Genomic DNA, 12850 nt, shown 5'->3' with positions numbered 1-12850 from the left:
TTTTTTGTTGTTGTTTTTGTCCGTTGCTATTTTATGCATGAAAAAGTTCTTGTTTTCTACTCTGTGCTTGGCTGGCTTTTTCTTTTTTTGTTACTTAGTCCTGTGTTTGTACTGATTGCTTTTTTGCATGCAAATTACAGAATGTCATGGAAATGAGAGGTCTGAAAAAAAAAGCAAAGATAATGCTGAGTTCCAACTGTTTTTTGTTTGTGCGTAAGTGTGTAAAATATATGATGTGGAAGTATTTTCGGAATAGCCTTTGACTTTCCTTCTGGTGTATATTTTTATTACTCAGTAAAGGAGTGGGCATTTTTCCCATTGGAAAATACGATGAATCTATTAATACTTGTTAATAATACAGATGCTGGGCATGAAAGAATTTTGTCTTCCTGTTCATTTATAGAAGTAAGGAATTATGATATTGTGTGTCTTGCCCAAGCTAAAACTTCAATTCTCATATTCAATGCAACTCTTATATACTGTGGGTAAAACCCTGGCCACACTGAAATCAATGGCAAAAATCATTGTCTTCAGTTGGTCTAGGATTTCACTCTTGTTTCTAGTTTACATATGGATTTTCATGTTTGTTTACAAATATCTCAGCAGGCAGTCAAAGGTTTCAAGGGAATCTACAGTTCTATTTAAAAGAGAATGTAATGAGTGTGTAAAAAAAAAAAAAAAAAGCCAAATCCATGCTTATCTCTGTAAAGCATGAGCTTAAATGGCTGAATTTAGAAATGTGAATTAACATTTCAGAAAGCATTGTTTTAACCAACTGCCAATACATTTATTAGCCACCTTAGTGCATCAAATGCAAGAGGTAATTTGGCAGTTCTAGTCTCCAGTATTCCTAATAACAATAACAACAAAAACAGTTAAATTAAGTGGATAAATATAGTTTGTGGTGGGTATGGTTTTAGCAAACAAGCTTTGATTCTTCATTTAAAAACAATAATGCACTGGGCACACTTTGATTCTTGTGCTAGATGTTTCTAATAGCCATACCCCCTAGGGAAGTTTTTGCTGTAATGTTTGAAAAATGTAATGAAAAATTGGTTGTTATAAGCTAATTTTTCCCTCCTTGCAAATGTTTTTCTTGAAACATCCATGGGAATTTAATATTCACTGTTTTTTTTTTTCCTCAGTCTTGTATATTCTTGAATTGTCTTTTTTCCTCCATTTTCTCCGTTCTCAATCCTAGGTCCCCTTACAAAGAAACAGACAGATGATTTAGGTGATAATGACGGTGCTGAAGATGAAGGTATTTTTTTGCCGCCAAACTGATTTGCATGACAAGGATCCCTGAAAATCTTTTTTCTCCCCTCTTTTTTTGACTTCTTGTCTTCTTTTGAAGAGGTTTTTTTTTTTTTAATTCCCATTTTTGATGTGTTTTGTCTTCTTGCTTGTTGTTATACATATATATATTTTTAATTTTTTAAAAGAAAGAATGTTAAGTTCTACATTTTGATGCAAAACAGTAACAATATTTAAAGAGAAGGGGTTTTTGTTTTCTTGAAATGGACTTTTGATATGTTGCATCCCACCTTTTGACTGAATTTTGTCCATAGTATTTAAACTAACACTCTTTTAAAGTTTCTCTGTACACCTTTTTGCATGTTTTCTAACCCTATGTATTTCACCAAGTATAAAGATGTTTCTTTTTTCACTGACTGTTCTCAGTTTGATAAACATAAAAACCTTGTGTTTATAAAAGGAAAAATACAGAAAATTCTTAGAAAGTGTCTCTTAAGCAACTGAATTTCCCCAAATACAAAACAGTCTGCATTTGCATTGCCATGAACAAGTATAAATAAATGCAAGACTACCCCATCTCCCTGTAGGAGAGAGGTAGCCCTAGAATGGTAGGCAATATTTGCAGTTGGTGAGGCTCTGCGCGGCCCCAGTGGGTTCAGTGGGGCTCAGCTGATCTCATTGAGAGGAATCTGATCCCTTCTGTTTTCTACAAGCATATAAAGATTCCTGTCTTCTTGTGCTGACCCTTAGAAAACCCCATTACCAAGTAAAATGGAAAGTTTTAAATGTCAAGCATATTACTCTGTTAATGAATTACATCTGTTAATCATATAATCTATGCAGATCTGATATTTTTTCAGGGCTATGAAATTGGTAACGAGGGGCTCTTTCTCTTGAACAGTCTCATCCCTTCAAGTTGATGTGCTTCAAAATTCTGAATCTTAATCACATAGTTTTTATATTTGATGGTCAATGAGTAAAACAAATTACCATAGAAGACTGGTAGAGTTGCTAGTTGCTTCTCTGTTAATACCTGGGTTGTTGTTTTTTTTTGCCAGATACTGAGATGAAGCTTAACTTGTAAACTGCAAGGCTCTTAATTAAGACGTTTTTAATCACACAAAACATTAACTGTTTTACTGAGAAACGCGCAGTCTTATCACAAAAGATGAAGGAAGGTAAACATGAGCATTTAACTTCTTACCCAATAACTGAACAGAGACTTTACAAATAAAGCAACAAATTTATGTCTGATTTATGATCCTCTACTGAATGTGTATATGAAAGAAAGCCCACCAGTTGGCCCGAGATTTGAAAGCAGAACCTAGTTGAAAATCTCCTTTGAAAGCTCTTATATTATTCAGAGCTAAGTATGATAATTCAGATTCACTTAGCTCTATGAGGCCAAGTAATTTTTACATTAGTTCACGACAAAATATTGCAAGGGATGTTCTTGTGTATTCTCCAAGACCTGTGATATTGAATTAGCCATTGTAAAAGTTACTCTCCATTGTTTTAACAATATGTTTTAAGAAACAGTTTGAAACCTGGCTTATTCATCCAGTGGACCTTAATGGCTCTCCTAAATTGCTGTATAATTGCCAAGACAGATGCTAATGGCTCAAAGTTTGTTAAGTCCATCTTTGCTTAGACACACTTAGAAGAGACTATTTAGTTTGCTAAAATTCAGCAGAGAGTGGTTGCTACCAGAAAGCAGTTTAGTATGTAGAGTCAGATGAAAGTAGGGATCTCAGTCTTTGGAGAACAAGTGTCCATGTCAGAGAAAACCTGTCTCCCATGCTGACAATTTTAGGAGAGAGAGAGAGAAAGGACTGTAAGAACGCAGCAGTCAAACTGGGGGGGGCGGGGTGTGTGTGTGAAGAAACACATTTACAACATTAATAAATCTCTGTAATTTGTAGAACTGGGATTAATTTTCTCTGGCATACAAGTGACAGTTTTGTTCTCCTTTCCATGCCAATAGAAGAATGAAGGCAGTAATTAGACTTTTAGTGCTTCTGAGAGTCACAGAGACAGGGCAAATTTAAATTTTTATTAACAGCAGACACTGAAGGCTGCAGGGATGTCTGATCGGTTGGTAGAAGCCCTGTCTGCTGAGGCCCCGTGTTTCACTGTCCCTCAGTGCAGGAGCAGTATCAGATGACCTGACCTGCGTTTTGTGAACCTGCTCTTCTGCACTGGAGCTCTAGCACTTGTTGCATATGCAGAACTAAAGAGTTCACAAACTTCAAGTCATATGTATTTGGGTATGAGTAGCAGGAAAGAAAGTGGCAAAGCAAAAAGCCACCTTAGCTGTCTAGAGTTCTGCTAACCTGTCCATCAAATGCTTCACCTTTTGCAGTATGGTAGTTTTTAGTCAATATAAAAATCTACAAATGAATGACTATTAATAAAATAAATACCAGACTGCATGAATGATGGAGTTGGAATATTAGAGAGACTGGGCTATACAGGGTGAAAAACTGTGTCATATAACCATAATAACCATAGAATCTATGCTACAAAAACAATGTCCAGTGATTACTAAAATGCCCAGGATGGTCTCTGTATTAAGAAATTCAGAGGTCCCATGTCCATTTCTTTTATTATACCTTCCCTGAAGAAACATCTTTCACAGCAGCTTCTTGGATCAAATGCCTGAAAGTGTTCTGTATTGTGTCACTCAAACATCAGAGTTTCATCAGAAAATTTCATTTTAAAAGTGTTCGATAATCCTGCTCCCATCTGCTGCTGTGTGTCACTACCACAGTATTGCAGTCCAAACCTTGGCAGCACAAGCACTGGAATCAGTAGTCAAACTTGGATCTCTGGTATGTGCTGCAACCAGTAGACCAGGCTTAATTAGATCATTTTTCATTTTTGTTTTCAAAAGACCCAAAGGCAGTAGTGCACATTACCAGCTAATGATCTGCAAATTTGCTGTTTAAAAAATGAAGGTATTTTCAAATTCTATGAGTGTGAAATGTGCAAAAAGTCAGAAATTATATAAATGTCTATTTTTCACACCCACGCTCCCCCCAGTCCTGATGCATTTTTGTTTCTGTGTAACCCTTTCATGCCTATACTTGAAATTGCTTACCTGTGTTTCAGTAAGTATTGAACTACTTGAGCAGGCACCAAAAATAAGAGCGCCAAAAGCACCAGCAACCAGTGAGCATTGGGGCTTTCCCTTTTTACAGCAGTAGTGGATTTGCCTGTTTTCTGACATGCAGGTAGGCAATATCCTGGTGTAGATGCAAGATTTACATTGCTCAGCAGCTGAATCAACTGTACATTCCCCAGTCTGGAAACAAGGTTTGGTTTAAAAAAGTACAATATTTTAATCTTAGTATCGTATGTCAGTAAATTTTGGTAAGGTAATAATTTGACTGAATTCAGCTGTAGCAAAAACCAGTGACTCTTTATGCACCCTTAGTTCCCATACACTGAAATCCTTAGCATGACTTAAAATACAGAACCACAAATCATTAATCAGCCTATGTACTCGGGGATCAGAACTGGACTTCTAGGTAGTTAGTGCTGTATGAAGTACCCATGAAGGATTGCTCGCAAATGAATTCTTCTCATCCACTGTTCTGTCGTACACACCTTACCTAGCACATCAGTCTGTCAGTCTTGGATCCTTATTTAGTCCCCAATGCTATTTGAGCGTCTCTCAGTTTTTAATGTATTCAGTCTCACAGCATCCCTCTGCGATAGAGGAATGCTATTATTCCATTTTTAGAAATGAGGAATACAGACGCTGAGTTTGAGGAAGGCAGACACCATGTCCATAGTAAAGCAGAGAACTGAGAGTACATACCTCAGGAGTGGGGTCTGCACTGTAATTGCTAGATAGATGTTTCTACTCTTTCCTTCTCCATTCCAATCTCTCCTGTGAAAAAGGAGCAGATTAGGAACAGATGTTGCTGTTTGTTCACAGGCTGTTACTGTGGTGATTCTGATCATTTAGTCTGATGCTCTGTCTTACGTGGGCTATTGGACTTCATTGACTGAAAGGAGTTCTTGGTCCAGAGCATGTTTTAAATCAAAACAAAAATACACTCAAATTTTAAATTGCTAATGATGCAGAATGCATCTGCAAATCCCTTCTTATGCTTAAGAGACTATAGTGTCATTGGTGCTAATGAGCACATTTCAGAACTGAGGATCGTCTCCAAAAAACCCTATCACTCCATTAGTATTAAAATAGGCTAGGTTGCTAAGTTTAGCATTTCATCTGCTTTCAACTGTCATGGTAAGACATGGGGAGAGAAACAATCTTTTCGGCTGGCACTAGCTGTACATTTTTGGACTTCAGTAAACAGCAGAACACATTTGTCTACCTCGCAAAGCAGCCACATGCTCCAGCCTTAATTATAGCCTCTAATGAGTTCCAGCCAGGCTGGAGTAGCGCAGATCTTACCACTTTGGATGAACTTTTTTGACTGATACACACAGACATATTTATGCTTCCTGTTCATCCTGTCACACATTCATGTTAGTTCTGTGATTCCAACTCCAAAGTGCAGATTCCAATGTCACTTGCATATTAAATGTCGAGAACCTCAGTTCAGATTACACTGAATTTTTTGCAGTGATGTTTTTAGTACTTGAAAATGTGCATAGTAAAAATTGACAGACCTTTAATTTAAGCATCTTTTCAGGGCTCCTTTATACTTTTAGCACTGCCAAGCATTGCATGTACAGTGACAAGTCTGTCAGCTTTTGCATTTCTAAACGTCATCTTTTAATAATTTAAAATTACTACCTACCTGGCTGTTGAGGTCCTACTCTACTGAAAATATGCTCCAGATGCTCACCTGTAAAAGAATAGGCCTTTTTTAATGTTAGAATATACATTCATATAGTCTTCCATCAGGTTTTTGAATCGCGGTCAGGTAAAGGTAGCTAACTGTTCAAGACTGCACAAAATAATCCATTGGTTTGACAGATACAGAAACAAACAAAAAAAGGAGATAGTTCTGTTTGTCTGAAACTTGAAGGGTGCTGTATTTTAAAATATGAAACGTTTCTAAAACCTCACTGTCACTCCTAACAGAAGTTCAGTGGTTAATTTAAATAATATCAGAACATCTAGTTTAATATCACATGCTAAAAACAGGGTATTAATTGATGTTTACGTATTAGCACTGAGAAGGGTACTAGCTTATTAAAATAGCAGTGCATCTATGAGGCATCTGATAGATTTTGAACTGAAAGATCAAATACTATTAAAAGGCTTTTAAACAAGCAAAAGTCACACTGATTGGTACCATGCTCTACTTAAATATGTTTAGGACAAAAGCTTATGGAAGAGGTACACATATCCATATAATATTCTATATAAGGAACACAAAGGTTTCACAGTAACCAATCTAAAAGTTTTCCACTATTCTTGTACTGTTTCATATTCAAAACCCAAGATTTACTGAACAGTCTACATCAAAATGTCACCATTTTTTATAGCATTTAGAAAAACACTACTTGTGACATCTGTGCTAAACTAATTATATTTTTGTGCTAAGTTGTCTCCAGGTAGGTTTTCTTCCTTTCCCATTTTGGTTGTTCCCTGCAAATTATGCTTGTTAAGTCACACGGCCAATTCACGTCAGCTTCCAATGACTGAAGCTATAATTATGTTTTGTTATATATGACAATTGTGACTGATATTCACAGTGAGACCCGGTTCCCTGTTGTGTGATGTAACAAACACAGAATAAAAGACAGCCCTATTCCTAAATTGCTTGTAATGTAATTAAGACCAGACATAAAAAGTAGATGCAACAAACATTACAAAGGTACAGAAGAGAGGAGATGATGCAAATCGTAATAAGAAAGTTCATGTATATGTCATATAAATAAGATCATTCTCTGCTATACAGTAAGACCTACTTAGAGGTTTTATGAACTAGCAATTTAAAGCCAAACAAATGACAGCACTCAAAACTTATCTTCTGTGTGGATAAAAACAGAAGAGCTGAATTTGAGCAGGGTTTTGAACAGCACTACCCCTTTGAAGATATTAATGTGTCTGCTTCTTAGTTGAAGCAACACTTCATAAAATGCAGCAAAATTAGTACGCAACTAAATGAAATCAGTATGTAGATCTATACTTCTGTCACAGACATGTGACACTTGCACTCTTGTTCTTCAGGCCTGTTCAGAATGAGCTACTTGCACGAATAACTGTTAATCTGCACCTGTGAATAACTATTAATCTTTGTGAGAAAGTGTAACTACAGTTTACTGAGACCACTCCAGCGCATGTGCAGAAAGGACAGGGAGCAACTTGTAGGAAAAAATGAAAGACTTGTCAAATCATTAAGAGCGAGGTTTTGAAAAAGTATCTGAGTGTCAAAATCTCTATTATTTTCTCTGCTGAGTTGGACACTTAACTCCAATAAGCACTTTTGAAAAGTGCATCTTTCTGCCACTTTTGTACCAATACAAAGTTTCTCCTTACAGAGTATTATCTTAGTATTTCCTCCATTTTTATTTTAAAGGATAATATCTTTCATGGGGGAACCTTTACTCTTGTTCAAGTAGGAATCAATTCTTCATTATGGTCTGATTATTTGCTCTCTTCCTTGGATCTTACTATTTAATAACATCTACTAGTTAATAATGTCTGCACTTAAACAGTACTGTCCCAGATGAATATTTGCACCTTTCAAATATTCTTACCTGTAGCCTGCAGTTGATATAAAACCACTGACTGTAAGACCAAAATCCAGTGATCTCTCTGCACATGAAGAGCTCCATAGCTTCTGTACGATCCATAGCCCAAAGTCCCACTAGCCTCAGCTGAATACTGCATAACCTCATGGATGTCTCTAGTACTAGATTGCTGCCTGAAAACCACACAGAAACACAATTTTTCTTTTGTAGAAGGAATTTCTCTTAAGACTGATGACTTTGGCAAAGCAGCATGAGGAAACATGCAGTATGAATTTATCTGCTCTAACATGGCACATAGAGCTGAAAATTAGTCTTTCTTAACGTGTATGTAATCTTTACAAGAATATTAGTAATAGGAAATAATAAAAATATGGTCTAGGCAGAATATACTCAGAGAATCACAACTTTATATGTTAGATTTTACTCATGAATGTGTGCTTCCTTTCTCAGATAAAGGACACCTATTCTTTTCTAAATATCCCAATATTATTTTCCAGATAAACAGGCCAGTACTACCAGCATTTCATTACTGTTCACAGTTGGTGCTCTGTAATTCTATGTAATTTTAATTAAAGAAGAATTCTGAGACAGTCTCCCCCTGTGCTACCACCAAGCACACAATTAACCGTGTACAATTTCTGCTGGGAACAGTCACACAGTGATTTCAGATTAATAATTTATTATTGCTTCCATATTTGTATTAAAAAAAGCATAGACTATGAACAAATGATCTACTGAAAACAGTATATGAATTTGAAAAGACTTTTTCCTCTGTGTAGATTTTAAACCTCAGGAGCTCATAATTCAGTCCTATGGATAATGAAGATATATAATCCCCTTAGCTTTACACTCTGAAAATTGCATGTTGGAAAGCCCTTACTATAAGCTTGAGTGAGGAAAGCAATACAAGCAATTTCATGCACAACCTTTCATCATCCTTTTGGTCTTGGATAAATGATTGTTCTAGTACTTCCAATATTGAAGATCCAATTTCTGATCTTGACTGTTCTGGCATTTTCTTTGAATTAGAATCAATATCAAAATAATAATAGCAACTGGCTTTCTATAAGCATAAGTGTCCGTGCTGATCTTTTTCAGCAGATTCAAAAAGCAAGGCTTTTGGTGTAACTGCCCTCACCTAGTTGTCCTTACAGTGCTTCAGAAATGGTTCAAGTAATTCTACAGATAGCTTACTTGAAAGTACCTTAACTAAGATTCCTCTAAATCAAAGTATTAAATAATACATTGGAAATTTCTTTAAATACTGGAGAAAGTAATCAGGGAAGCCCCTTGAATACTGTTATAATGACAAAAAAAATCTTCAAATCAGAATATGGAGTACAGTACCTCATTGGGAAGTTTTCTCTTGTTATTGTCTTTCTTGATTTTTAGGGACTAATACAGAATACTGTGACTTGGGCAGTGGAAAAGACTTAGGCACCTGGTAAATGAGGTCAAAATACAATTTAATGCAGATGTAAAAATTTAGATTTACACTGTAGCTAATTTCTTTCCAGTCCAACAGAAGAAAAGTCTTTTAGAAACATACATTATCCCACCACGAACTGTTGCTTTGAATTGGTACTTAACAACTTTCCTCACAAGGAGAAGTGGTGTTCAGATATTAAAAATCTTATTCTGAGTAGATGCATTAATTTTCAAATAGGACTATTTGAGGGGGGGCAGATACCCAAATCAATGTCTTAATTGAAAAGAAACTCAAAACAATATGTCTATATATAATTTTATGGTCTGAGAAAATAGTAGACCTTCTGAGATTTAAAATTGTTACCTAGATTGAGTGTCACTTTTGAGAACCACACTATTCCTTGTTTGGGATTTATAAACATTGTTCCTGGCAGCTCCTTTTCACAATTTAGTGAAATAAGATGTACCCACGCTCCTTAAACTTCAGGCTACCCAGGTTACAAATAATAATTTCAGGTCTAAGTGTTAAACAGCTTCCAAGTATTTTTTGAAACATTGGGCTTCAGACTTATCAAAAGACAGCTGTTTATACACCCTTTTTATAAATTATTGATCCTGCCATACTGGAAGCAATCATCAACTTATGTATGAGCAGAAATCTTGTGTATCTGAACATGGTGAATTGCCTTTACCTAAGTGAACAGAAAGATGGATTGAGCTTTCAGAAGTGTTCAGACTTTGCCTAAAAGAGCTCACATTGGTGTTAGCAGATATTTTATTCAAATTCAGCAGGAACAGAATCAGACCACTGTCCCATTGCATTTGAGCAAACGTGTTACCGTTTCCGATTCCCTTCTGCTTTTCTGAGGCCAACAAGTGTTTCAAAAATACAAGCTTTAGTTACTAGCAAGCCACAAAGAAACACTTATACCCACCTGCCCTTTTCCTTATGTAAAAGATGTTGCTTGAGAAACACTTCGAGAAAAATAACCTCACTAAAAAAAAATTAAAATATTGCATGTATCTGTTTTTTTGGTACTTTCTTGAGATAAAATGTGTCTTAATATTTTTTCCAGACATTCGGGACAGTGGGGGACCTAAGCCTGTGATGGTGTATATTCACGGAGGGTCCTACATGGAAGGCACTGGAAATTTATATGATGGCAGTGTTCTAGCAAGTTATGGGAATGTGATAGTCATCACAGTCAACTATCGCCTTGGGGTACTTGGTAAGAAGCTTTCCGCTTTCCATTAATCCCTACTATCTGCAACGCGATCCTTGTTATACCTAAGAACATATTTAAAAAAAAAAAACAAACAACAAAACAAAAAACGTGCTGTTGTGCTTTTAGTGGTATGAAACAGGTGTTCCTATTGCTGAGCTGTTCAGACAGGAGAGGTTTGTTTTTGTTTGTTTTTTTTCTCTGTGAATAACACTGATGTTCTACCTCATGAACAGGTAAACCAGATTTCTTAAAAAAATGTTATCATAGACAATAAGGTTTTCTGTTGAAAGACAGAGACTAAGTTTTGGTTACTACTATTTTTTCATACTTTGAAAAAGCTAAGGATGTTATGAAAATGTTATTTAATAATAGCTGTACTTTTTACTGATTTGTTTTGTGCTTCATTGTGTTTTCAAAAAGTGTCATTATAATTCAAATACTTCCAATATTTTTCTAGGCGAAATCAGAGAGTGAATAGAGTTACTTATGATTGTTTCAAATACAGTGAATAGGATGTGCTGATGCTGTTGGTAGACTTGTGCGGTATCCCTCTGGTAGCTTGTATTTCTAAAAAGGTGTACTTTGCTGTTTGTTCAGTGAAGTCACATTCATGAGGGAATGGATTTTGACTTTAGATTTTGAATCTTAGTCTATTACGGTTGTATTTTACAAGGGACTGAATAGTTTCCAGAAAGATGATAACTATTTTTTGCTGGATTTATCTCCTTAATATCCAGTTGGAAGTGTCATTTGCAATGTACTTCTTTAAGCAGGGAAATTCTGATTTTTGTATGTGTTTTTTTTTCTTCCTCCCCTGTCTTCCAATTTATACAGTGACTTCAAGTCCTTAGGCACATAGAGTGCAGCAGTTAATAATCTGTAATCTGTGCCTCTAATCAACATTTTATTCTTACATCAGTGCTCTTGTCTTTGATGTTTCAAACAACATTTATCTATATTATATGCCAGTAGGGTATTCTGTCCAGTAATACACTATCCATTATCTGAAAGCACTCTTTATTTTGGTAAATTATTTAGTCTAATTCCTCAGTCACTTGTAGTTGCAGTGTTTGAAAGGGCTACTTGCTCGCAAGATGAAAATTAATTCACCTTCATTGATGGTAATGGCTTTTCCACTTGCAATTTAACATAGATCCCGGAGGTATCCCACTGCTAACATCTTACTGAGCTTAGGAGGATTTCATTTGTGTTCGTGCTTTTGTAGGACTTTGGACTTTGTGGTCTTTGCAGAGCCTCAAGGGGCAGAGAGCTAATTTTCTTTTAAGTGGGACCTATTACAGTGAAACATCGAAAACTCACAGTAAAATCCAGTGATTGGTATGAATACTTGAAAGTACTTTCAAAACGACTGAAATAACCCTGTATCGGGCTTGCAGGGTTTTCTTAGTAAAATAAACTCACCCATTAACTGTATGTAGCAGTTCATGTATTTTGTATCTGGTACAATGCGTGTCTGTCATGTATTAAATAAGTAATGATGATGTATCACTAAACAGGTGCTGTAGAAACACATTAGGAATCAAAAAAGAAAATCTGCACACTTTGCATTTTTTTCTGCCTTTCTTTGTGTTTCCTGGTCTTAAGATAGCCTCAGAGTAGACTATTTTGCATAATCATAGTAGATATCAACTTTTACTTCGGCTGTCTTGAAACTCTCGTTCATCACTGCTCAGCAGAGCTTTACCCTTTGCGGTACGTTAAATAAGAGATGGTTTTACAAATATGTAGCTGACAGATTCTCAACTTCCCTTATCTGATCTGATCCCATAAGGTGAGACGTTCAGCTTTGCTGTCCATTGCTTATGGGACAGCTAGATCTCACTTCACCGCTGCGTAAAATGCCTGGCTGTACAGGGAGAGGAAATATAGGGATTTTTTTTTTCAGATGAGAAGATATACGGATAAAATAAGGTCTGTGTTCTCACTTTCATACGACCTTTCTTGGTCTGGGTTTCTTGAATCAGTCTATGTGGATATATATCTTAATATAGACGACTTATGCGAGTCCTGGGAGTTCTGCCGTTGTTTCACTGAGATTCGCACAGTGACATTACTTAACAAGGAAGCCAGTTAAATAAATGTTTAGAGCTGCAACAGCAAAATTTTCTTCCAGACCAATAGTCTCAAGGACCTGCGTTTTATGGAGATGAAAGATTTGCTTCTAAATAAAATGTTAGAAATTGCTTAAAAGTGAAATCCATTTGGTAAAGAGAAAATATGATAAAAATTAAAGAAGTATG

At 35.9% G+C, this 12850-nt stretch overlaps 1 protein-coding gene across 7 annotated transcripts in view; it reads left to right on the top strand.

The window, feature by feature from the left end:
• The window catches only part of NLGN1 (neuroligin 1), a 405822-nt gene that overhangs the window by 183956 nt on the left and 209016 nt on the right, over positions 1-12850 (top strand). For 5 of the 7 annotated variants that reach the window (XM_075418306.1, XM_075418310.1, XM_075418307.1 and 2 more), the window contains 2 exons: positions 1202-1261; positions 10440-10592. In XM_075418306.1, coding sequence (XP_075274421.1) covers positions 1202-1261; positions 10440-10592 — 213 coding nt within the window. The remainder of the gene's footprint in view (positions 1-1201; positions 1262-10439; positions 10593-12850) is intronic. The other 2 variants (XM_075418312.1, XM_075418311.1) reach the window with 1 other exon arrangement.

Source organism: Opisthocomus hoazin, chromosome 4 (genome assembly GCF_030867145.1).
Source record: "Opisthocomus hoazin isolate bOpiHoa1 chromosome 4, bOpiHoa1.hap1, whole genome shotgun sequence".
NCBI classification, from domain to species: domain Eukaryota; kingdom Metazoa; phylum Chordata; class Aves; order Opisthocomiformes; family Opisthocomidae; genus Opisthocomus; species Opisthocomus hoazin.
Note: the sequence above shows the minus strand (reverse complement) of the source record. Positions and strands in the feature narration are given on the sequence as shown.